This window comes from Lynx rufus, unplaced genomic scaffold (genome assembly GCF_022079265.1).
Source record: "Lynx rufus isolate CCGP_SWC_20201006 ecotype Redwood Valley unplaced genomic scaffold, mLynRuf1.p SCAF_7, whole genome shotgun sequence".
Lineage (NCBI taxonomy): Eukaryota > Metazoa > Chordata > Mammalia > Carnivora > Felidae > Lynx > Lynx rufus.
Window position 1 is genome coordinate 100,309,022 of NW_025814889.1, and position 25,593 is coordinate 100,334,614.

General features: G+C 38.8%; 1 protein-coding gene across 1 annotated transcript in view; it reads left to right on the forward strand.

Annotated features, from left to right (window-relative positions):
- Positions 1-2,528: 2,528 nt before the first annotated feature.
- The window catches only part of ZDHHC17 (zinc finger DHHC-type palmitoyltransferase 17), an 89,585-nt gene continuing 66,520 nt past the window's right edge, over positions 2,529-25,593 (forward strand). Inside the window, exon 1 of the mRNA XM_047065789.1 lies at positions 2,529-2,715. Coding sequence (XP_046921745.1) covers positions 2,623-2,715 — 93 coding nt within the window. The 5' untranslated portion in view covers positions 2,529-2,622. The remainder of the gene's footprint in view (positions 2,716-25,593) is intronic.

A 25,593-nucleotide genomic window follows, 5' to 3' on the forward strand; every position in this document is an offset into this window, starting at 1 on the left:
CTCAGGTCATGATCTCACCGTTTGTGAATTTAAGCCCCACATCTGACTCGTTGCTGTCAGCACAGAGCCTGCCTTGGATCCTCTGTCCCCCACTCTCTCTCTGCCCCTCCCCTGCTTGCACTCTCTCTCACAAAAATAAATAAAACATTAAAAAAAAAAAGTTGTAGAATTCCCAGAAGTCACAAATAAAAGTGTCTACAGCAGCCAGGCAATGAAAATGAGTGAGGCAGGAGAGCCATTAGTCCAGGAGAGACCAAACAAAGAGGCCCAGATCTCTCATGTTTTCCAGATAAATTAGAAATCTAGATTTTATTTCAAGTTTTAATTTACTTACTTGGAGAGAGAGAGAGCACGAGCAGGGAAAAAGCAGAGAGAGAGGAGAGAAACAATCTCAAGCAGGTTCCACGCTGGCAGCACGGAGCCCCATGCGGGGCTTGATCTCACAAAACCATGAGATCATGACCTGTGCCAAAATCCAGAGTTGGACACTTAACCAACTGAACCACCCAGGTACCCTGAAATCTAGATTTTAAAGTAAATCTCCTGCTTTACTGAATTTTGGGATCTACTTAAAAGACATTTGGAAAACTACCACGTGGACCAAATGAAACATTTTTGCTGGCTGAATTTGGCCATTGATCTTTCCATTTAGGACCTCTGTGAGCCTAAGATCACTAGCAAGGCCAAATATCTTCATTTTTTTTAAAACTCATATGCCCCAACATTCCACATAGCTGGGCACCCATGACACATTCTTTCCTGTTATCTATGCCTTGTCTCTATGTCACTCTCCCCAATTCAATATCTTCTTTATTCCATCTTCCAACTTTTTCACGATTTCTTTTTACTCCTATCTTCTATTTCCAGTAAATCCAGGAAAAGGAGGAGCAAGATGAAAACTGAACTGCTGAAGTAAAAATTACTTCTGTCCATGTTAAAATGCATCTAAAAGCAGTTTGGAGGTCCAAAGGGAGAACCCTAATTCTGTCTAGTTAGGCATGCTGGGTAAAATGATCAAACTAAAAATCTTGGTTTGGGTTAGGACCAAAAAGAATAAAAATCAGCTCAGACTGAAATGAGAAAAAGCAGCAGGCAGTGCCTGGAGGACACACAAGCCAGCTGCAAAATTAACAGAGAACCTTGTTCTTCCCACAGCCATTCAGCAGCTGTAAAATGCTCTGTCCACCTCTCATACTGCTCTTTTACCAATGATGCCCAGGCTATCTTAGCTATCTAATAGCTATTATTAGCTATTTTTATTTTATTTATTACTGGGTGCACCCAATTAGTGAACAGCCCTCTCCTCATGACAGCATCCAATCCCTGGTTAATCCCCACTTTTCCAAATCCCACCTCACAAATAGCGTCCAATCCAGAACTGATTCCCGCTCTCCCCAGACCCTCCTGACTCCCTTTGGCGGGAACCTAAAACTTACAAAAGACACTTCATCCTCCAATTTCCTGGTTTCCAAGCTTCCTCTGGAGTGCCCTTACTCCTGATTTACAAATAAATCTGATGTTAATCAGATGGCAGTCTTCTTCCCGGTGGTTCTTTGGCTGATTTGGCTTTAACAGGAAGCAAGTTAGTATCAGGATCATGTTTTATGATTTTTGCTAAATTTTCATCTCAGCAGTTAAGGTTTATACTTTTTAATAGCTACAAACAAAGATACATGCTTTCTCTAATGGTTCCATAAGCACATTTCTAGGAAGGAATTTCCCCTATCCCCATCATACAGTCCTCTAATATCTGTTTAAAAATGGCTTTAGTCATTTTATCCGGTTCAAATTTCGGCGATTTCAGTTTAAGTGACTTCGGTTCTGAATTCCTGGGTTACATTAAAAGGTAGCAGATGGGGGTTGTTGGGCTTTGAGGGTGTAAATTTTTTATGTAGTTACTGTTAGCTCAATGAGGACGGGCTGGATCATTTAAAAAAGGCTTCTGGAAGAGGAAGCCCCAAGCTTCACCCGTGTTTTTCCGGGCGACCCCGGAGGCACAAATTGCCGAATGACCTTTTTGAATATAGAGGAAAGGGGTGCGTCTGTCTTCTTCGGGAACGATGCACATTTGGATTCAAGCCTGACAGCCCAAAACCTTGTACCTGGAGCCGGGTGATGGTTCCACCCCGGGTCTCTGGGAAGGAGTCCCGAGGGTCTCTGGACAGGGTGCTCTTGGGCGTGGGCCGCCTCGGCTGCCCAAGCCCCCAGTTCTCCGCTGCGCGGCGCCGGAACTGTGTCTTGCTCCCGCGCCGCCTCCAGGTTTCCCGCGTTATTGACTCAGTCCCCCCCTTGGCAGCCTCCCTCGAGCGGACTGTGGCGCACATCTGCCTCGTGCCGGGGGCCCGCCCCCGGGCTATGCTGCCCACGCCCAGAGCCTTCCGCCCGTCTGGTCCGGCGCAGTGCAGCAGAGCGCGCTCCCGCTCGGGGCCGGCCCGGCTCGCGCGCACGCGCGCTGGGACCCCCGCCCTCAGAGGGGAGTGGGGGCAGAGGGGGCGGTAACGGGGGAGGGGAAGGAGAAGGAGGAGGCGGTGGCCGCATCGCCTCCGGCGGGGCTCGAGCTCGCCCTCGCGCGTGCCCTCCGCCTCGCCCGAGCCCCGCGAGGGTGAAACGCTTTCTCCCGGCATGCAGCGGGAGGAGGGATTTAACACCAAGATGGCGGACGGCCCGGATGAGTACGATACCGAAGCGGGCTGTGTGCCCCTTCTCCATCCAGAGGTGAGGAACCGCGCCGAGCGCATTCCTCGCCCTTCGGGCCCCGACCGTTCTCCCCCGAACTTGCGGAGGGCTATGGCCTAACCGTGTGGGGGTAGTGGAACGTGCCGAAGTTGGGGAGGGCGGGGAGGCAAATCCAGGCCCGAGCGCGGCTGCGAGCGGATAACGGGGTGGAGATAGCGGGGCGGGCCTGGTCGGGGCGGGCTCTGGGACGCAGTCCCTGGCTGTGCCTAGAGGACAGAGGTGGAGATGTTGATGGTTCTGCTCTGTCGCCACGCTGCTCGCGGGTGCACAGGTGACGGGGGCCTAGTGCTGGCTTGGAACCGCAGCTTACGCCCCTAGTCCCGCTCCAAGCTTCTCGGGGGCGAGGACAGAGCGCGTCTGGTTTTGATTTCTTCTCCTTTGCTTCGCTGTGGTGAATGGTGGTAGCTCTTCCTCCCATTTAGCTCATCACTGTGGGTAGTGCAGGGTAAGAACACAGTTTCTGTATAAAGTGATGTCCTTCCAGGTTATGCCATAGGCAGCACCTCGGGCGCCTTGTGTCGGATGTCCTTATATGAGCGTTTGTCCTTATGCGATTAACGAGAGAGGTCAAAACTTTTGGGAATAGAGCCACGCTTACACTAGCTTGTCAAAGTATGGGTTGTTTTGTTTTGTTTTTTTGGTTTTGTTTGTTTTTTGGAGCCAGGGGAAGACAGTGCAACACGTTTCCCATCACAACAGGAGTATCTTCCCATGTAAGTAAACAGTGTCCCGCTCCAGGATCTGTCATATTCTGTACTTGTTTACTTCTAGTTTATAGCTGAGCTAGTGCTAGTTCAGTCCTGGAAGCAATTCGTGATGCATTCCAGTTTTCAATGATTCACAGTTAGGTGTGGGTCAGGTAGCGGCAAAGCTTACTGAAGAACTGTAGTTTTTATGAGGTTAAGGGATGAAGACAACCTTTGTGTTGTAGTGAGGGGAACCAACATGGAAGTGTCTATCTGGTTACTTTACAGTAGAATGATTCTACTTGTTTCTGAACTTTGGGCTATATTGCATGCTTTTATTATTTAGTAAAATGTAAATAAAGGTACACACTTAAACATGTTCTGTATTAATACTCAATCACCCTCTTACTCATCACTTTGCTTTACCACAAACAGATGGGACCGTTCCTTAGGAATATGCCTGAGCCACTGTCCATAGAAAAGGCTTCTCTGGATTTCTGAGAAACAGAGCTGTCCAGTAAAACTAAATATTTTTGTGACCAAGGTAGTAAGGTTTTTAGAACTGTCATTGGAGCTTAGGCCTGAAAAATCTACCAAGAAACAAAGTAGTTTTCAGATGATGCATTGAAAATAGTGCTAAGGAATATTTATTATTCGTCTATTCCTGTGAAAGTTTCAAATACTTAAATATTGATTTTATGTATTTTAACATACTGTTCTCTTGGTAAACCTTTGCTTTGTAAAATAGTACATTGTTTGGTACTTTGGTAACAATCCAGAGAGAGATTGCTTGGTATAATGAAATGGCCTGTAGGCTTGAAATTTACAGACCAGTCTTCCGGGTGCCATGTAATAGAATGCTATTAGAAAATCGATTGAAAGTGGAAGTTGATATCGATATCTACCATTCCTTTTCACCTAGCAAACACAAAGTCTGATTAGATGTTATGAGTCTTAAGCTTAGAATTACAAGAGCTAAGGTCTTTCTGCATTTTTCCTGTGGTTAGTGTTGCGTGCATACCTGGTAAAGTTCTGCTTCCTTGCAGTATGTGCTCGGGCAAGCTACTTCTGAGTTCTAGCTTCATCGTTTATAATACTGGTTTGGAATAATAACTGATAGGCTATTGTGAGGATTGAGACGATGTATTCTTTTTTTGTTAAAATAAGCAGTGTTTTCACCTTCTTTTGGAAAGAAACCCATTCTCTGCCTTGGTAAGCAAATAAAAATGCTTTTAACTTCTTTTAGAAGAGAACATAGACCTTTGGTCAGACAGACTTAGGTTCCAATCCGTATTTGTAGTAATTAGCCGAGGGACCTGAGACAAGCACTTAATCTCTTTAGGTCCCAATTTGTTCATCAGAAATGGAGATGTGGGCTAGTTCACTTAGCTGTAAGGGATTAGGTGAAGCTGTAGGTGTTGAGGATTAAGAATTGGCACATTGTAGGTGCTCAGTTAATGTTACTTCTTTTTCCTCTACCAGAAGAAGGAGGGAGATGTTACACATTTTGGTTTTGTTAAATGGTTTGGAGACTTGTGTGGACTTTAATTTATGGAATAGAATCTTGTAGGGACAAGTTTTATTTTACTTTTTATCTTAATTTAACACTGTGTCACAAAAATAGTTTCTCACTTAATATTTGTTGAACAGACGAATTATTATTTGTAGGATAAAGAAATAAGCCATTTCATAAACCTTCTGTTAGTATGCAAACTGTGCACTCTTAAAACCATTCTCAAGGGATTACGTAATTAGATAAACAGTGAAACCTTTTTAGAGATATTTCCTGTGAGAGAACCTTTTTAATTAAGTGATCCATTCATTTAGTCAGTCTTTTAAACATTTGTTTATTTTGTTTGGGTCAGGTACTGTGCTGGACTCTTAAGACTTTGGGATTTTTGTGTTAAATTCAGTGAGAGACAGGATAGGGTTAAGAGCCACTGGTGATAAGCAGAATTTGGGTTTTGCCACTTGCTATTATCGTGGTTCATTTACATTTGTAAAATTGGGTCAGTATCTCTTAGAGTATTTATTGTGAGTATTAAGTAGTATAATAATGTTTTTAAGTGTTTATATAATGTTTATAAAGCAGTCATCCCAGACTGAGGCTGCCAAACAAATCTAACCTTCTGAAAGTCCTGGCATGTAGCGAATACTGGTGCTATTACTTTGTTTTCTGATGAAATAGGTGATTATTCATTTTATCATAATGGAAGAAATTAGAGGTTATTTGGGAAAAGATGAACTGATTGTCATGGGATTAGGGTGCTAATCCTAACTCTTGACTTTAGGCTGTTGTACCTTTAACTACTCTTAGTTTTTTTGCTTTGAAGATGAAAGAGTTAGACTAGATGATCTCTTAAGATTTCTTTAAACTCTAATGTTGTGATTGTATGTTGTGAGTTTTCAGAATCAGTAGGTTTGAGCATCTACTACGTGCATAGCACTGTGCTAGGTTATATGGGTGAAAATAAAATAAATAGGATAGCTCCTGCTCTCCAGAGTTGGTGATCTAATTGGGAATATATACGCTGTTAAGTGTGAAACACTTAACAGAAGGCAAATAAGTGCTGAATTGAGTAGTGTAGCCTGCAAGCAGTGTCAGATTTCTGTCATCTAGAATGGTTAGAAGAAAGACTTTAGCAGGGACATAGAGACCATATGTTGGTCTACAATCCAGCTGACTTGCTATCATCACTCTTCCGTTTCACCCGCTAGTATATCCTCAGTAAGCCTTCCTAACTCTTTCATAGAATGAGGCCACAATACCCCCCTTTGCCAGAGTATTATTATAGGGACTCTCTGTTTCAGCAAGATCTGACTCAGAGCTTTGAACTGGATTGCCTAGATTATCTAGGGCTTTCATCTCTTGTTTTCTTTTTTTCTCAATTTAAGAACTTCTGTCACTGCCTTTTCTTTAGTTTCTCTTTTTTAAATGGTATATATATATGGTTTTTTTTTTGCTTTACATTAATTTTGTCCATATTCATGTCTCATTTTTTTGTTTAAAATTTTAAGGCAAAATATTACTACGTCTCCTGCCTTCAGATTTAAAAAAAAAAAAATCTCTTTTTTGAAGTTCTCTTTAGTGAAAGTGATTTTGCCTTTTTCCGTTACTATTTTTTTGCCCTATCATGTAGTTAGAGATACATGTGTACACATAAGTAAATTAATTCATTTGCTTTCAGAAAGTAGATAGAAAATTTCTTTGAAAATTGCTTTTCTTCTTCTGTTGGGTTACCGGCACACGCTTTCCCTTTAAAGTATGTCTTTCTGGCCGTCTTTAGAATCTGATGCCTTTTTTTATTCGGGAGGAACGCTATAGGTCATGTAGTTGTAATTTAGATTTAAGAACACTGTACCTCAAGCATAGTAATCACTGAATCAATGTATATAAAATACAAATGCAACTGATTGGTGACCTCATAGATTGTGGCAAAGCCAAAGTTGCAAACTACTGACCTATAATTTAGCTGTGAGAAATTAAGCTGTGAGAAATGCCATTTTACAGTTTTGACTTCTTTGTTTTATTTTGCTCATTATTTTTATTTAGTTTGAGAGAATCATTCTAAAAATATTTAAGAACGGACTGTGGAGTGGATAGATATAAGATAGAGGTTAAAAGTGTGAGTACTAGTGTATGGCTGCTTGAGTTTAAATTCTAGTGTTGCCACTTACTAGCTATGTGACCCTGGGCAAGTTATTGAATTGTGTCCTAATTTTCCAGATTTAAATGAGAGTATAATAGCACCTACCTCATGAAGTTGTTGTGAAAGTTAAATGAGATAATATATGTAAAGTTCTGAGTCTGGTGCTTAATAACACGATACATGTTAGCTGTTAATGTTGTGGTAAGAAATTAGTAATTCTCAAGCAACAGTAGTATACATTATTATTGGGTATGGAGGCAACTAAGTAGGTAAGAAAATTAAAATTGGGGATTGAGGAGAGGATAGGCAGAGGACTCTATTTTAAGCCTTTTTTATATTATTTATTTATTTTTAAATGTGTGCTTTGATATGAGGAGTGTTTGTTGAGCATCTAAGTATGATCTTGATGCTTTGATAGTCCACAGAGTAATGGGGAATATAAAATAAGGCATTGCAGAATAACAAAAGATTAACTGTAGGCCTCCAGATCCCTCACACTAGATGAAAGTGAGCATGTTAAAATTTTGTTAAAAGTTAAAAACCCATGGCAAACCTCTTTTCCTCTAGAAAGTATCCTAAGGTTATGTTAGGGTAATTAGGATTAGTTAGTTAAGGCATCTTGATATAGTGTACTTTTTTAATGGAACCTCCTACAATCACACAGTCCAAAAAACATTATTTCAATACAAGGTTACATGAAATTCTCTTTCACAGCATCATCTAACTCTAATATTATTTGTAATTAGATTCTGTCACCGATAGGTAATTTAAGAATAAAATATCAAATACTTAAATTTTTTTTTTTAATGTTTATTTTTGAGGGGGAGAGGCAGAGAGAGAGAGGGAGACACAGAATCCAAAGCAGGCTCCAGGCTCCGAGCTGTCAGCACAGAGCCCGACGCGGGGCTCAAACTCGGGAACAGCAACATCATGACCTGAGCTGAAGCCGGATGCTTAACTGACTGAGCCACCTAGGCGCCCCAAATATCAAATACTTTAAACTTTGGAATTAGAAGAATTGATTCAAGGCAATATTGTATTTATAGAAAATGAAAGTAAAATTCTCACACAATGTAATAATTTTCTAATTGTAGGATAATATTTTCTATTAAAATATCCTTAGAATAGAGCTACAGGCAACTAATTTGAAAGTACAGTGAAATTTAGCTTTCTGTGAAGGAAATATTGCAAAGAACTTAATTTCCTGAATTATAGAGGGATAAACAGAATATTTTTGTCTTCTGTTTTAATCGGTGAAAATTTGCCATATTATTCCATTTTCTAGGGTTGATACATACTAAATATGATAGAATCTCAGATAAATTGCAATATTATAGTGTCTTAAGCTTGTCTTTGTGATTATCAATGATTATTGAGGAGATGGAGATGAGGGGGTTAAATGTATCTGAAGGGTTTTTTTTTGTATATATGTTAGATAGCTTGTATCTTTTTTTTTTTTTTAATTTTTTTTTAACGTTTATTTATTTTTGGGACAGAGAGAGACAGAGCATGAACGGGGGAGGGGCAGAGAGAGAGGGAGACACAGAATCGGAAACAGGCTCCAGGCTCTGAGCCATCAGCCCAGAGCCTGACGCGGGGCTCGAACTCACAGACCGCGAGATCGTGACCTGGCTGAAGTCGGACGCTTAACCGACTGCGCCACCCAGGCGCCCCTGTATCTTTTTTTAATGCTTATTTTATTTTGAGAGAGTGAGAGAGAGCCTGTGTGCACACACGAGTGGGAGAGAGGGAGAGAGAGAATCCCAAGTAGGCTCAGTGCTGTAAGTGCAGAGCATGACATGGGGCTTCAATTCACGAGCCCGTGAGATTATGACCTGAACTGAAAGAGTCGGACACTTAACTGACTGAGCCACCTGGGTGACCCTAAATAGCTTGTGTTTTTCAATTGGTTATTTAATACTAGGAAAAATCAAGTGAAAAAATAGTAACCACTGATTGAGAATTTACTGTACTGTACCCTTGTGAATTAAAAAAAAAAAATTTTTTTTTAACATTTATTTAGTTTTGAGAGAGACAGAGACAGAATGTGAGTGGGTTAGGGGCAGAGAGAGAGACACACACAGAATCCGAAGCAGGCTCCAGGCTCTGAGCTGTCAGCACAGAGCCCGACGTGGGGCTCAAACTCAAGAGCTGTGAGGTCATGACCTGAGCCAAAGTTGGACGCTCAACCGACTGAGCCACGCAGGCACCCTTACCATTGTGAATTTTTAAAAATGACTTTTTGGATTACCAACATTTGTTAATTTATGAAGGATTTAATGAGGGATGAACGAACCTATCCCTGTTCTTATGATTGATAAACAAATAAGTAAGTCCTTCACTGAAAAGAGAAGTTATTTGTTGTGTAAGAATCCTTGAGTTGCAAATGTCTCCAACCCTTTAAAAATTCTTTTTAAAAGTGTTTATTCATTTTTTGAGAGAGAGAGAGAGAGAGAGAGACACCAAGTGTGAGTGGGGGAGGGGTAGAGAGAGAGAGAGGGAGACACAGAATCTGAAGTAGGCTCTAGGCTCGGAGCTGTCAGCACAGAGCCCGACATGGGGCTCGAACTCATAAATCATGAGATCATGACCTGGCTGATGTTAGAAGCTTAACTGACTGAGCCATCCAGGAGCCCCATGTCTTCAATCCTTTTAAAACTAACTTGGGCAAAAAGGAAGTTACTGATTCCTATAATTCTAACTTAGGATAGCAAGAGACTCAAGGATCCCTGGAATCGGAGCCAAGAATGTCAACAAGACTGTTTTTCCTCTATCCTCATCTCTGCCTTTCAGCTCTATTTTCTCCTAATGTAGGACAGCTGCTTCTCTGTAGTGGCGATTTGGATGTGGATTTTTTTTTTTTTTTGCCATATGTCTCAAATACCAGCTAACCATTAGAGGGGGACTGCATGTTTTCCCTTTTCCACATTGGAATTGGGTTTTCCTGATTTAGGTTTTTTTCCATTCTTACAGCCATGAGATAGGGCCTGTTATTTGCTAAGATCTCTTGGTTGGATTTGGGGGAAGAACAGTTTCCTTAAGGAATGCTAGCATGTGAAATTGTTTCTGTCCTCTATACTCTTAATTTAAAGAACTTTTTGTTTGCTTTGTTTCCAGCCATCCAGTTTTGTTGTTGTTGTTGTTGTTGTTGTTGTTGTTGTTGTTGTTGTTGTTATGCTTTAAGAGGTGTTGTAATAACATTGAACTCATTCTTAATGCCAAATGTTCTAGTTGGGTTACTGAATAACAAATAACCTAGACCAGGGGTTGGGAAACTTTCTGTAAAGTTTCCAGATAGTAAATGTTTTCAAGTTTGTGGGCCATATGAGTCTCTTTGGCAACTACTCAGTTCTGTGGTGGTCATATGAGAGCAGCCAAAGACAATATGGAAATGATTGGATGTGCTGTGTTCCAATAAAACTTTATATATAAAATCAGGTGATGGGCCAGATTTGACCTGTGGGCTAAATTTGCCAGGGCTATATTTGTCCCTTATCTGGGCAATACATAGGTACTCCAAGAAACTTATATTAAAATATAGATTTCAGTGCATTGAATCCCATTAATCACTGGTATTCAGTAACTTTATCACAACTGGGTTTGTGTGGGAGATGGGTTAGGTGAAGTAAGAATATGAGTGTGTGTGTGTGTGTGTGTATTAGAATGTTACTGAGAATTTTGTTAGAATACACTTATTTCCATGCACACCTCTCACAGTTTCCAATTTAGTATGTGGGTTTGTGGTATGCATATTTTGAAAAAGCTCCAGAGATGATTCTTATCTTATAAACTCTCATATTTTGTACCCCGTTCAGTGATACATACTTGATATGTGGGAAAACTTTTACTCCAGGAGGAGGAAGGAAGGTAACTTGACATTTAATATATGAAGCATTGTACTTATTGCTATTCATGTTATCTCTTTGGTTTGATAGATCACAGTAATGGTAATTGCTAACATTTATCAAATTATAACCATGAACTAGTCACTATCCTGAAACAGTTCTGCATATATATTCATTCATTTAATTCGTACATTTTTTCATACCTATTTTATAAATGAGGAAATAGAGGCAGAGAGAGGGTAAGTAACTTGCTGGTAAGTGGCAGTACTGAATTTGAATCTAGGCTTACTGTTTGAATTTAGTTGCTCCTTTTTAAAAGTGCAGCACAGTGTGATAGTGATAATACAGTCATAGAGTTGATTGAATAGTATTATTTGCCAAGGCACTGGTTAGCAATGCCCAGGGATTACAGATGCCTTCATTTACTTTTCAAAAATTCTTAAAAGTTTTTTTTAATAGACTTTATTTTTTAGACTAGTTTTGAGTTCACGGCAAAATTGAGCAGGAAGTACAGAGATTTCCCATATACTGGCTGCCCACACACCTGTACCACCCTCCCCATCAATATCCTGCATCAGAGTTACATTTGTTACATTTTATGAGCCTACATTGATACATCATCATCACTGAAAGGCCATAGTTTACCATAGGGTTCACTTGTGGCGTAAATTCTATGGGTTTTGACAAATGTATAATGCATCCACTATTACAGTAGTATATGGAATAGTTGCACTGCCCTAAAAATCCTCTGTGCTCCACCTGTTCATCCCTCCCTTCCTGCTAACTGGCAATCACTGATATTTTTACTGTTTTCATAGTTTTGCTGTTACTGTAAAGCCACGTAGTTGGAATCATGCAGTATGTAGCCTTTTCAGGCTGGCTTCTTTACTTAGTAATAGCATTTTAGTTTCTTCCATGTTTTTTCATGACTTGACAACTCATTTCTTTTTTAATGCTGAATACTGTTTCATTTTCTGGATATACCATAGTTTGTTTATTCACCTACTGAAGGACATTTTGGTTATTTCTGTGTACTGCTCATTTACTTTTTACAGTTCTGAAAAGTAGGTATTATTGAACTGTTTATAGATTAGGAAGCAGAGTCAGAGATGTGAGGTAATTTATTCAAGTTCACATCATTAGCAGTTGGCAGAGTTTATATTAGAATCTAAACTCTGACTCCAAATTCATAATCCTTGTATATACTCTGCCATATAATTTAATAGGCCAAAACACAAATTAGTTTTGATTATATAATAGAAAAACTATCAGAGTTACTATCAGCTTTTGTTATTAAAGAAGTTAGGGGAGGACTCCCGTTTTGGCAGTTGCGGTAAGGCTACTTTTTTGAATAATTGACTTGAAATCCTAAAACTAGATTTTTGTAAAAACACTGCTTCAAAATTTTTGTTAATTCAATTGATTTTTTTTCTTTCTTCTGCTTAGTCTAAACTCATAAGGGAAAATATGTTTTCATTAATAAAATCCCTTGAAAGGAAATGAAATAACCCTAGGTATGGATCAGGGAAGGCTTTGGAGGGGTTGGAGATAAGTATTCTTAGCATTAAATCTGTGGTAGTAGCTGATGAGAGGACAAGTGCTGGCTTGAGTCTAGGCACCTCCAGTGTAAAACTTTTTGAAGAGTCACACTATCATTTGTGTTATCACCCTTCACTGTAATTATAAATATTCACTACTCTCCATTTGCAATTCTGTGACTGTGGTCATGAATAAACTGTAGACATTCTTTCTAAGGGAATTTTCCTTTCTGATTGAACACTCATTATGAATATCCAAGATCTTTCAACTCTTTGTGTAAGAAGTTAAGTTGATTTCATAAGTTTCCATTTTCTAAACTTGTTTTTTCCTTATTTGTCTTCTTTTTTTCTGTGGATAGTTGAATGTAACCAAATCCAAAAAAAGTCACACTTGGGGGAAAAAAAAATTGACAAACTAGAATCTAGCACTATAAGATAGCAGACCAAATAAAAACTTAAACTGAACTATCATCCTAACATCTGATTTATTCTATATTGTTGAATAATACATGTGAATTTTCAAGGTATCAGAAATTTAAATTCCAGTATGGGTTTTTGGCTTTTAAGAAACATGGCACATGATTATTGTTAAAAATTTAAGGAGTACAGAAGGTGTATAGTAGAAGGTAAAGTATATAACTGATGCATTTTTTCTTAATACATTTAGGACATAGTTCCATCTTAGCATATAATTATTTTTACCATTCTTTGTAATATCTAGACCTGCCTTTTTTTTTTAAAGTTCTTATATTTAATGCAGTTTTATAATATTATTTGACTATAAACAGATAAGTTAAAGTGTATATTAATAAACACAGACACAGCCTGCTGAGTTCTGTGGTTCAGGTTGTGCAGATTATTATGTTAATCCTCAAATCAGTTTTCTAGGTGTGCAGGATGGTTTAGTGTTGATCTGGCTGTATTTCATGGATGTGATACACAAAAAAAAACTTCCATGCTGTTCTGTCATCTTGGTTTCTCCTAGACCTGCCTTGTTAATGTGGTAGCTACCACCAATGACATGTGGCAATTTAAATTTAAACTAATTAGAATGAATATAATAAAAAGTTCAGCTTTTCAGTCACATTAGTCAGGTTCCAAGTGTTTATTAGCTATGTGTGGCTAGCAGCTACTGTTTGAGATAGCACAGAAATGTAGCATACGTCCATAATTGCAGAAAGCTCTATTGCACAACACTGGTCTGGATGGGTTTTTTGTTTGTTTGCTTTTTGTTTTTTTGAGAGAGACGGGTGCACAAGTGGGGTAGGGGCAAAAAGCGAGGGAGAGAGAATCATTTTCAATTAAAAAAATTTTTTTATATTTATTTTTGAGAGAGAGAGAGAGAGAGACAAGCATGAGTGGAAGAGGGGCAGACGGAGAGGGAGACATAGCATCCGAAGCAGGCTCCAGGCTCTGAGTTGTCAGGATAGAGCTGGACAGGGGCTCAAACCCACAAACTGCGAGATTGTGACCTGAGCCAGAGTCGGAGGCTAAACTGACTGAGCCACCCAGGTGCCCTGAAAATCTTCTTTCTTTAAAATTTTTTAAAAGTTTATTTATTTATTTTGAGAGAGAGAGAGAGAGAGAGAGAGAGAGCAAGGGAGGGGCAGAAAGACAGGGAGAGAAAGAGAATCCTGAGCAGGCTCTACACTGTCAGTGCAGAGCCTGATGCGGGGTTTGAACCCATGAACTGTGACCTGAGCTGAAATCAAGAGTCAAACAGTTAACCGACTGAGCCACCTGGGTGCCCCTGGATGATTTTTTAATCATGTGTATGTTTTTTAAAAATATTTTTTTTTACTGCAGAGCCATTTTTGTTGAGGTATATTTTATTTATGATAAATTGCATAAATTAAAAATTTTTAAGTTGATAGTTTTTCTTTAACTTAACTTTTTATTTTGAGATCATTTAGATTCACATGCAGTTGTAAGAAAAAGTGCACAGAGATCTTGTGTACCCATTACTCAGGTTCTCCCAATGGCAACACCTTGTAGAATTATAGAGTAATATCACAACTGGGAGATTGATATTGAATCACTGAAGATATAGAACATTTGCATCACCAGAAAGATCCTTTGTATTGCCTTTGTATATCATGCTAATCTAGTATCCATTTCTGTAGTTTTTGTAATTTTAAGAATGTTATTTAAATGGAATCATAATTGTTTGTAACCTTATGGGTGTGGCTTTTTTCAATCAGCATAATACTCTGGAGATTGATCTGGTTGTAGCGGACATCATCAGTTTGTTCCTTGTTATTACTGGGTAGTATATGGATATACTACAGTTTGTGTAATCATTTACCTATTGAAAGATATCTGGGTTGTTTACAGCTTTTGGTTATTATAAATGAAGCTACTTTAACCATTTGTGTGCATTTCATAAGTTGTAAACATAAGTTGTCATTTCTCTGGGATAAATGCCTGGAAGTGCAATTACTGGGTTATATGGTAGTTTTATGTCAGTGTTTTTAGGAAACTGTCAAGCTGGTTTCCATAGTGACTGTACACAACCAGCAGTGTGTGAGTGATCTGATCTCTGTATCCTCACCAGCATTTGGTGTTGACACTTAATGATTGTAGCCCATTTTAATACGTATATGATTATAAGTCATTGTGGTGTTAATTTGCATTTCCCTAATGGCAGATGATGCCAGCTATGCTTACATGTGCTTATTTGCCATCTTTATATCCTCTTGGGTGAAATATGACTTTATATCCTCTTGGGTGAAATCTTTATATCCTTTTTGTTTGCTAGGGCGTACAAACACCACACACAAGATAGCTTAAATAATGGAAATTTATTTTCTCATAGTTCTTGAGACTGGAAGTCCAACATCAAGGTATTAGTAGGTTTGGTTTTTTCTGAGGTCCCACTCTTTAGCTTATAGATGACTGCTCTCTTGCTGTGTCCTCACATGGTTTTTCCTCTGTGCTCACAGTGCCCCTGGTGTCTGTGTCCAGATATCCTCTTCCTTTAAGGACACCAGTTAGATTGGATTAGGGTCCACCCTCATGACCTCATTTAAACTTAATTCCTTCTTTAAAGGGCCTGCTCCAAATACAGTAACATTCTGAGGTACTGGCAGCTAGGCTTCAACAAATTGATTTTGGGGTGACACAGTTCAGCCCATAACAATGTCTTGTGCCAGTTTTTTTTTCAATTGATTCTTTATTTTACTGGTGAGTTTTGAGAGTTTTTAGTATGTATATTAGACACTAGTTCTTTGTCTTAGTTTGCAGATATTTTCTCCCAGTCAATAGCTTGTCTTTTCAACCTCAACAGGGTCTTTATTAGAGGATAAGTTCAAATTTTGATGAGACCCAGTTTATACATTTTTACTTTTATGGGCTGTATTTTTTTCTGTCAAGTCTAAGATTCTCCTTGCCTAGCCATAGATCTCAAAGACTTTCTTTTTCTTGTTTACAGTTTATAGTGTCGTTAAAATATTGAAGTTCAGGATCAGTTTTGAGGGTTTTTTTGCATAAAGTGTGACAATTAGGTTGAGGGTTTTTGTTTTTTGGGTTTTTTTTTTTGTTTTTTTGTTTTTTTTTTGCCTGTAAAGGTCCAGCTGCTTCAATACCCGTTGTTGAAAAGCTTACCTTTCTTCCACTGAATTACTTTTACATTGTTGTCAGAAATCAGTTGAACATATTTGTGTGTGTTTATTTCTGGGTTCTGTGTTCAGCTTTATTGATCTATGTATCTATCCCTCAGCCAACACTATACCATCTTGATTACTGCAGCTATATAATAGGTCTTGAAATTGAGTCACTGCTTTCTTACTTTGTTAATCTTTTTTCAGAATTATTTTAGCTATTTTGCCTTCCTATATAAATTTTAGAATAACCTTGTCTACATCTACAAAAATTTTTGCTAGGATTTTGATAGGAATTGCGTTAAACCCATGTATCAATGTGGGGAGAATTGGCATCTTTACCATGTTAAGTCTTCCAATCCATGAATATGGTATGTCTGTTTATTTAGATCTTTGATTTCTTTCATCAGTGTTTTGTGGTTTTCAGCATAAAAGTACTGTATATGTTTAGTTACACTGATTTCTATCCTCTCAGGCTGACTTATGGCATCTCTCCAGCAGTTCTCATACTCCTACTTCATCAGTTTTTAGCTTTATCAGATTATATGTACTAGTGATAATTTCTCCCATCCTAAAAAAATCCCCAAACCAAACCATATTTTCTTTTTATCCCACTTACCTTCTGTCTTCTGCCCTATTTCTTTGCTCTTATTTATAGCAAAACTCCTCAGAAAAGTTGCTTATATTTGCTGTTCCCAGTTCCTTTCCTTCCCGTCTTATCTTTAATCAGTCCAGCCTGGCATATGCCCTACCTTGTCAAAGTAAAGCAGCATCTATGTTGCTAAATCCACTGGTCAGCATGAGGCCCTTATCCTTCTTGACTTTTAATTTCCATTGATACAGTTGATTTCTCCTGGATAAACTTTCTTCACTTTGATTCAGGGAAATGCAGATCAAAACAAGGTATAAGTTTGGTACCCATCGGATTTCCTAAAAATTAAGTTTGGTAAATCCAAGTATAGTGAAAGGAAAACTGCATTGCTAGTGAGAGTATAAACTGGTATTACCACCTTAGAAAGCAATTTAATGAAGTTGAAGATACTCAAAGTCCTTTTATCCAGAAGTTCTACTACTAGGTGTTTACCACAGAGAAACTTTTACTGGTAAGCTCTGTGTAAGATTGTTCATGGTTTATAATGGCAAAAAGTCTCAGGGAAATGTATGGTATTTATTCATCTAATCAAGTTCCATGTAGCAGTTGCATTGAATAAACTAGAACAACATCTATCAGCACAGAAAAATCTAAGAAACGTGATGTTAAGTGAAAAGTACTAGGTATGAAAGGACAAATACTTTATGATGTATTTGTATATAATAAGATATTAAGTGAAACTCTTCTTGTCATCTAAGCATGTTTCTTGGAGCTCAAAGCTGAGGACAGTAGCTGACAAAAGATCCCTGTAGTGTAAACAGAGATGCTGAACTTGATGGGAAGTGGCCATGATTTGTCCTGGAACTCTATTACCTCCAGCTTATACAAAATAGAGACTTTACTGGGAAGAAGGGCTCTTTGAAGAGTTATCAAGGCAAAATGGAGTGATGTAGTGTTTTTATTGTCCTTTGTGGGTTGCAAACAATTTCTTTGAAAGATGGGCACTTTTCAGGAGGGAAAATGTGTCTATAGCTGGATGTCTGCTGGGTTGCAAAAAATAGTTAGGCTTCTCTTGGGATGCTGTCTTGTTAAAGAATTCATGGAAAAGTGTGATTTGGGTCCCCTGGAGTTTTTGAAGGCCCAGAGATGGGGGGCTGCTGCTGCTTTCCTGGTGAAGTATAAAGGTAAGGGATACATAAAATAGCCTTGCAGTGGAAGAGCCAGAGAGAGGGCTTCCTCTGTGTGTGCAGTGATGTTAAGAGTATTTCCTTTGGACCAGGCAAACACTTTAGAGGCTAGATAGGCTAGAGCCATCATGAAATAAACTTACCAAAAGAAAGTTTTCTGCTTGGCATAAGCAACCCCAGGGTTATACCACTAGCATAAGAGCTGAGGAGGAGTTTTAGAAATGAGCTAGAGAATGCCTATTTTATACCAGAAAATGTTACAGAGGGAGGTTCTGTCAGAGAAAACCAGAGCTGGACAATAGTTAGAATGGGAAAAATGAATTTCATTCAGGAACTATTACAATAGGGAGGAAAGAAGCCCCTCAGTATAGAACTGGGCTCAGTTCTGAATACAGCAGGGACAACTGGGGATTTATAACAGAATGAGGGGCTCAGTGGATGGGAATACTAAAAGGAGACATCAAGGGTAGGGGGATTCTTGCTAAACTAACTCAACAGAATTCTTTCTGAAAGCTAAACTGTGCAGTCCTAGTAAAGTTATGGGGAATAAGGGCGAGGCCTAGTTGAGAAGAGGGCTCAGAGGACTCTGACCAAAGTTTGGTTAAGAGTTACTGTTTGTCCTCATGGGGTGAATTTCAGAAATCTCAAAATGCTCCACAGGAGAGAGCCACATTATCACCAATGATTGAGGGTATTTGATAGCCAAGAGAAAACTACAGATAGCACCAGTTTATGTAATATGAACTTGCCTCTGTCCTATGGTAAGCAGAATGATGGCCCCCCAAAGATATCAAGTCTTAATCCCTGGAACCTCTGTTACTTTATGAAGGGAAAAGAGCCTCTAGGGATAATTAAATAAAGGGTCTTGAGATGGGGAAGTTATCTTAGATATCCAGGCAGACTCTGATTATAATCACATGTATCCTTATAAAAGGGAGGCAGAAGGAGATTTGAACACACACACATGCAGAAGGCTATATGAAGCAGACTGGAGAGATTCGGAGATGCTGGCCTGAAATTGGAGTGATATCGCTACAACCCAGGGAATGCCAGAAGCCACCAGAGCTGGAAGAGGCAAAGAATGGCTTCTACCTTAGTACCTCTTCAGGGAGCATGGCTCTGTTGACACCTGTGATACTGATGTTTGATTTTGGACTTCTGATCTCCAGAACTATAAGATCATATATTTGTGTTGGTTTAAGCCACTAAGTTTGTGGTAACCTATTACACCTGCAATGGGAAACTAACACACCATCACACAGTACTGTAATTATTGTTTGCAGAACACAGAAAACGGGATCACTAACTCTGCCTGAGGGAAACAAGGAATGTTGTAATGACATTTGAATTGTGAATTGAAGGATTTGTAAAAGTTTGCCAGACCTGAGATGGGGTGTGTCTTCTAAGTGGAATAGCTAACATGAGCAAAAGGACACTGAGGTTTTCAATATACAAAACCTTGCAATGGCTGTTAAACATACAGGATGTTGGGGCGCCTGGGTGGCTCAGTTGGTTGAGTGTCAGACTTCTGCTCAGGTCATGATCTCACAGGCTCTCTGCTGTCAGCTCAGAGCCCGCTTGGGATCCTGTGTCTCCCTGTCTCTGCCCCTCCCCTGCTCTGCTCTCTCTCTCAAAAATAAATAAACATTTAAACAAACAAAAACATGTAGGATGCTTGGAAGGAAATGGTGGATACCAAAGCTGGAAGAAGTTGGAGCCAATTCATGCAATTTTGCATGATTACTGAAATGTTACCGTTTTAACCTATATACATGATTATAGATTTTAAGCAGGGGAGTGATTGGAACAGCAAGGTAGACAGACTATTTGAGAAGGTATTATAGAGGCAATAACAGAAAAGAACTGATGAATTTGTTTGGAGAAAAATAGTAAGACTTGGTAGCTAATTAATTACACCTGAAGTGCACCTAGGTGGCTCAGTTGGTTAAGCGTCTGACTTTGGCTCAGGTCATGATCTTACAGTTTGTGGGTTTGAACCCTGCATCAGGCTCTGTGCTGACAGCTCAGAGCCTGGAGCCTGCTTCAGATTCTATGTCTCCCTTTCTCTCTGCCCCTCTCCTGCTCACATTCTGTCTGTCTCTCTCTCTCAAAAATAAATAAACATTAAAAAAAATAATTACACCTGAAATTTTGGGAGACTAAATCAAGATTGAATGAGATTTAATATGAACATTTTGGTAGTTGGAAATGCCTTTTAGTAAATCATACAGGAAGGAGGAAAAATGTATTGTGGAGGTGGTGAGGAGGAAAAAAAAATGATTAGATGATCTTTTAAAATTGTACATCTGATTGGCACGAAAACAGACACTCAGATCAATGTAACAGAATAGAGAACCCAGAAATGAACCCACAAACGTATGGCCAACTAATCTTTGACAAAGCAGGAAAGAATATCCAATGGAATAAAGACAGTCTCTTCAGCAAGTGGTGCTGGGAAAACTGGACAGCGACCTGCAGAAGAATGAACCTGGACCACTTTCTTACACCATACACAAAAATAAACTCAAAATGGATGAAAGACCTAAGTGTAAGACAGGAAGCCATCAAAATCCTCGAGGAGAAAGCAGGCAAAAACCTCTTTGATCTTGGCCACAGCACCTTCTTATTCAACACATCAACAGTAGCCAATGTATGGAAAGAGCCCAAATATCCATCAATGGATGAATGGATAAAGAAGATGTGGTATATATATACAATGGAGTATTACTCGGCAATCAAAAAGAGTGAAATCTTGCCATTTGCAACTACATGGATGGAACTAGAGGGTATTATGCTAAGCAACATTAGTGAGTCAGAGAAGGAAAAATATATGACTTCACTCATATGAGGACTTTAAGACACAGAACAGATGAACATAAGGGAAGGAAGCAAAAATAATATAAAAACAGGGAGGGGGACAAACCATAAAAGACTCTTAAATATGGAGAACAAACAGGGTTACTGTAGGGGTTGTGAGAGGAGGGATGGGCTAAATGGGTACGGGACATTAAGGAATCTACTCCTGAAATCATTGTTGCACTATATGCTAAATTATTTGGATGTAAATTAAAAAAATAAAATTAAAAAATAAATTGTACGTGTAATCTGTAATTTTGCTCAGAACTTCCTGATTGTTAACTACTGAGCTAGGTACCTGAGTGCCTTTGTTCGCAATTGAAGATGTGATTTGTGAATTTCTTCTTTTAGGCTTTTCAGTGTTTCTTTGCCATGATATTTGCAATTTGGTAATTAAATTTGAAACCTAATGTACACGTGCACTTGACTGACACATTTAAAAAACAAACAAAACAGCTTACAGTGCTTAAAAGGTACTTCCTCAGAATTTGCCACAGATAGGACATTTTGTGTTTGCCCTGTAGTTTTCTGGAGCCAAATTGGAAGTGTGACCAGCACTTGAGCTTGGACTACTGGTGAGAAGAGTTGGCTGTGGGTGTGAAAGGCAGGAAGGAGAGGTGACTTCCATAAGATTTTCAGGCCAACTAGGAGATATATTAAAAGAATGCTGGTCCGAATCCTGTAGTTGGAAGATAAAATTGAGAATCTCTAGTGAAATATGAAATTTGATTTGTTATAGTTTACAGTCCAATGGTCAAGAGAATGTTAGGGGAGGACTAAGAAGGGAATGCCTAAGAAAAAAACATCTGAGTTTAGTTAGGAAATGTAAGATTAACCTGAATGTTCAAGTGACTAGGAAATGTTTCAGTATATCAGTTTAAGTATTTTGTAGTGGTAAAAAGCATTACTTATAAAAACTACCTGTAATGGTATGAAGAAATGTAAAATGGAAGAATATAAAATATGAGTACTATAATTACAGACTACATAAAAGTATTTGGACAAATAAGGATTGTATAGTAGTATTGAAAGAAAATTTAAAAATTAGGTTAAATTAGAAAACATTTTCTCCTAAAAACACATAACTCTAGTCTGACAATGAAAAGAAATCCAGACAAATCCCAGTCGAGGATCATTCTGTAAAATACCTGACTACTCAAAACTGTCAAGATCATCAAAAACAAGGAAAGTCTGAGAAATTATTAAAGCCAAGAGAAGCCTAGGGAGCCATGACAACTTAAATGTAATGTGATATCTTAGATGGGATCCTGGAAGAGAAAAAGGATATTATGTAAAAACTAAGGAAATCTGACTAAAATATAGACTTCAGTTAATAATAATAGTAATAATAATAATAATAATATATTAATATTGGTTCATTAATTGTAGCAAATATGGCATACTAATGCTAGGTATTCATATTAGAGGAAACTGGGTGTGTAGAATATGAGAACTTTGCATTATTTGTAAATCTGAAACTATTCTGAATAAAAATCCTAAAAATAAAGCTTATTCCTAAGAAGGTAGGAAAGGGAGAAAAATACACATGAAGGCATCTATTCATCAAATGCCTGTGGATAGAAAAAAACAGTATGCCATATACATATGTATATAGTTACAAATATTTGTATACATATGGATTCCAGAGGGAAATAAAGTGAAAACCAGTTGTTTATTTATTTATTTAGTTTTATTATTGAGAGAGAGAGAGCATGAGGGGGGAAAGGGCAGAGAGAGAGGGAGACACAGAATCCAAAGCAGGCTCCAGGCTCTGAGCTGTCGGCACAGAGCCTGAGCCCAGTGAGGGGCTCGAACCCACAATCTGTGAGATCATGACCTTGAGCTGAAGTTGGACGCTTTAACTGACTGAGCCACCTCGCTGCCCCTGAAAACCAGTTTTTGTTTTTTTTTTTTTTTAATTTTTTTTTTTTCAACGTTTATTTATTTTTGGGACAGAGAGAGACAGAGCATGAACGGGGGAGGGGCAGAGAGAGAGGGAGACACAGAATCGGAAACAGGCTCCAGGCTCTGAGCCATCAGCCCAGAGCCCGACGCGGGGCTCGAACTCACGGACCGCGAGATCATGACCTGGCTGAAGTCGGATGCTTAACCGACTGCGCCACCCAGGCGCCCCTGAAAACCAGTTTTTAAAGAAGCTAGGTGATGAACATTTTCCCACTCTAAAGTTTGTTGGAAGCAAGCAAGATTAATTTGATAGTTGGATTGAGGTGATGGTGGCAATACTACAGTATGAGAGAACCTGTGGGTCAAATTGGATTCTTTATTAGAAGCAACAATTGTAAAAAAAAAAAAAAAAAAAGAAGAAGAAAGAGAAAGAATCAACTATCATGTAGTGTTAGCCAGGGATCCAGGACCACAGTAGAATATGTAATAAATGGGACCTGTTGCTTACTGAAAAAACTTGATTCGAAATCTTTCCATTGTATAATCAAATCATTTTTGTCTAATCTGTTAAGAGTGCAGCAAAAAAAGTTAGGAAGAATTGTCTTGAGTGTAGTGCCATCTGCTGGCACTATTACCTAAATACATTTAAAAATCATTTTATAATCTTGTAATGTTTACTGGTTTTCCTTATTCATTATTCCCTTGGTTATATTTGTTTTGTTCTTGTGCTGTCTTTTTGTTATATATAATTGATACTCCTTTTTAAAAAATCCTTATGGTATCCATAGAATTTAATTCATCACTACCTCAGGTTTTAAGAAGTTCTCACGTTTGGGTTGTCAATTTTAGCTGGAACTTAAAAGTAAGTCAAGTGTGCGTGGACCTTTTTTCCTTTTATTTGTTCTTGTCAGAAACCCTTTATAGTGCTCTAATTTTATCTCTCTACATTTAATGGGATTAAATGTGAGCGACTCAATATTATATAATTAAGTACATTTCACTTCTTGATTCAGAGTCTATCCTATTAGAATGATACCTGACAGCAGACATTTACACAGTGCAAGTCACAGGCATATACTTAATCCCTGCTGGCTTGCTAATTCACTGTGTATGTGGGCTGTGCACCAAAGATAGGCAGGTAACATGTGCCTTGTAGTTAACATAGATGCCCTAGAATGCTGTTAAATTGATTTCTCCCTCTTTTGGGGGGGGGGGTTGGAATTATGGCATCTTTTCATCTCTCTTGCTCCCTTTCTCTCTCTCCAGCAATTGTATTTTACCCCTTTTGAATTCTCTTCATATCCTTTGCCTATTTTGTCAAATGTGATGTTATTCATGCTTTTCTCAGAGCTTGGTATATGGCCAGAGAGTCCAGAACAGTCAGAAGAGTCCAGGGAGTGCACACACTCCCCAAGAACAGGAAGATGCATCCTTCTCTCACCAGGTGAACGATCATTCTTTCACATTGGTATATGTATGTTTTTATGGGGAGTGTGGCTGACCTGGGAGGCCTTCATTCATGCTGCCCTGAATTCTCTGTGTGGCCCTATTATTTTCAGACACATTTCAGTATCATCTGCCATTAAGGAAACTATATCCTTGGCTGTATTTTTTAGCATCTTTATATCTAGCATATTAGCCTTTATGTTGGAGACTGCTAATTTTTTTTAAGTTTTTTTTTTTTTTAAGAAAAAAAGATTATTTTGAGAGAGTGTGCATGTGCACATGAACAGGGAAGGGGCAGAGAGAGAGGAGGTGAGAGAATCCCAAGCAGGCTCCACACTTTCAGCATGGAGCCAGGCGTGGGGCTTGATCTCACATACCCTCATGTCCCCCACAGATGTCCCCCCTCCCACTGCCGCTTTTAAAAATGAATGTAACCTAAAGGTTTAATAAGTCTGGCATTTAAAAAAAGTTAACTAGATTGCACACAGACAGTTGGTAACTAGTTAGTTGGTTATATTCCATCTGGACATGTGAATAAACGTGTATTGTGGCATCTATCATCTTGATACACAAGCCAGCATTTGCCTGTACCTGCTGTGTGAGTTTCAGTTCTGTCATGTTGATTTCTTTTTGCAGCAGTGTGCAGCAGCTGAGCTCTCCCAGCTCCTCTCATTCTTGTCTACTATGTCAGCATTAGATTGGGGAGGTGCTTTCTCATTCCAGTTCTCTTCAACAACACCAGGGTTGTAAAAACCTTTGGCTGCGAACTAGGTACTTTAAGGATCTTCATATGGCATAATTTCTTTACTCCAATACAGAAAATCACTGTGTTAGCCTTAGAAGGGATCCTGGAGGACTTGTAATCTAGTAGTTTTTAAACTTTTTTTAAAAAAGCTGCTAATGTTTTTTCAATTAAAGAAATCTTATATAAAACCTCAGTATCTAAAAGGCAGGGTAGATAACAAAATGCTGTGTTTAAAGAATTGAGAGTAATGAAGCTCTTTAACACCTTGTTGTTGGTCCTTGAGGCACCTCAGAGAAACTCTGACCTCATTTTATTCATCCTTCTCTTTTTTTTGTTGTTTGTTTTGTTTTGAGAGAGAGTGAGAGAGAGAAAGCGCTCAGGTAGGAGAGCTGGAGAGGGAGAGTGAGTATTCATCCTTCTCTTTTTACAAATAAGGGACCTGAATCCTACAGTAGTGAATTGCCTCACTGGGTGTAGCCTAGATAAGAAAATGACAGACTTTGGATTCAGTAGCCTCTCAGTTAAGGACTTTTTCTGTTACACCAAGCTGTTGCTAATGGAATTACTGCATTTCTCAGTGCTCATGATAATTGTATTCTTAATCCCCTTGACCCATTTCACCCATCCCCTCACCCACCTCCCCTCTGTAACCATCAGTTTGTTCTTAAGAGTCTGTTTTTTGGTTTGTCTCTTTCTTTGTTTCTTAAATACTACATATGAGTGAAATCACATGATATTTATCTTTCTCTGACTTATTTCACTTAGCATTATACCCTCTCTCCATCCATGTTGCTGCAAATGGGAAGAT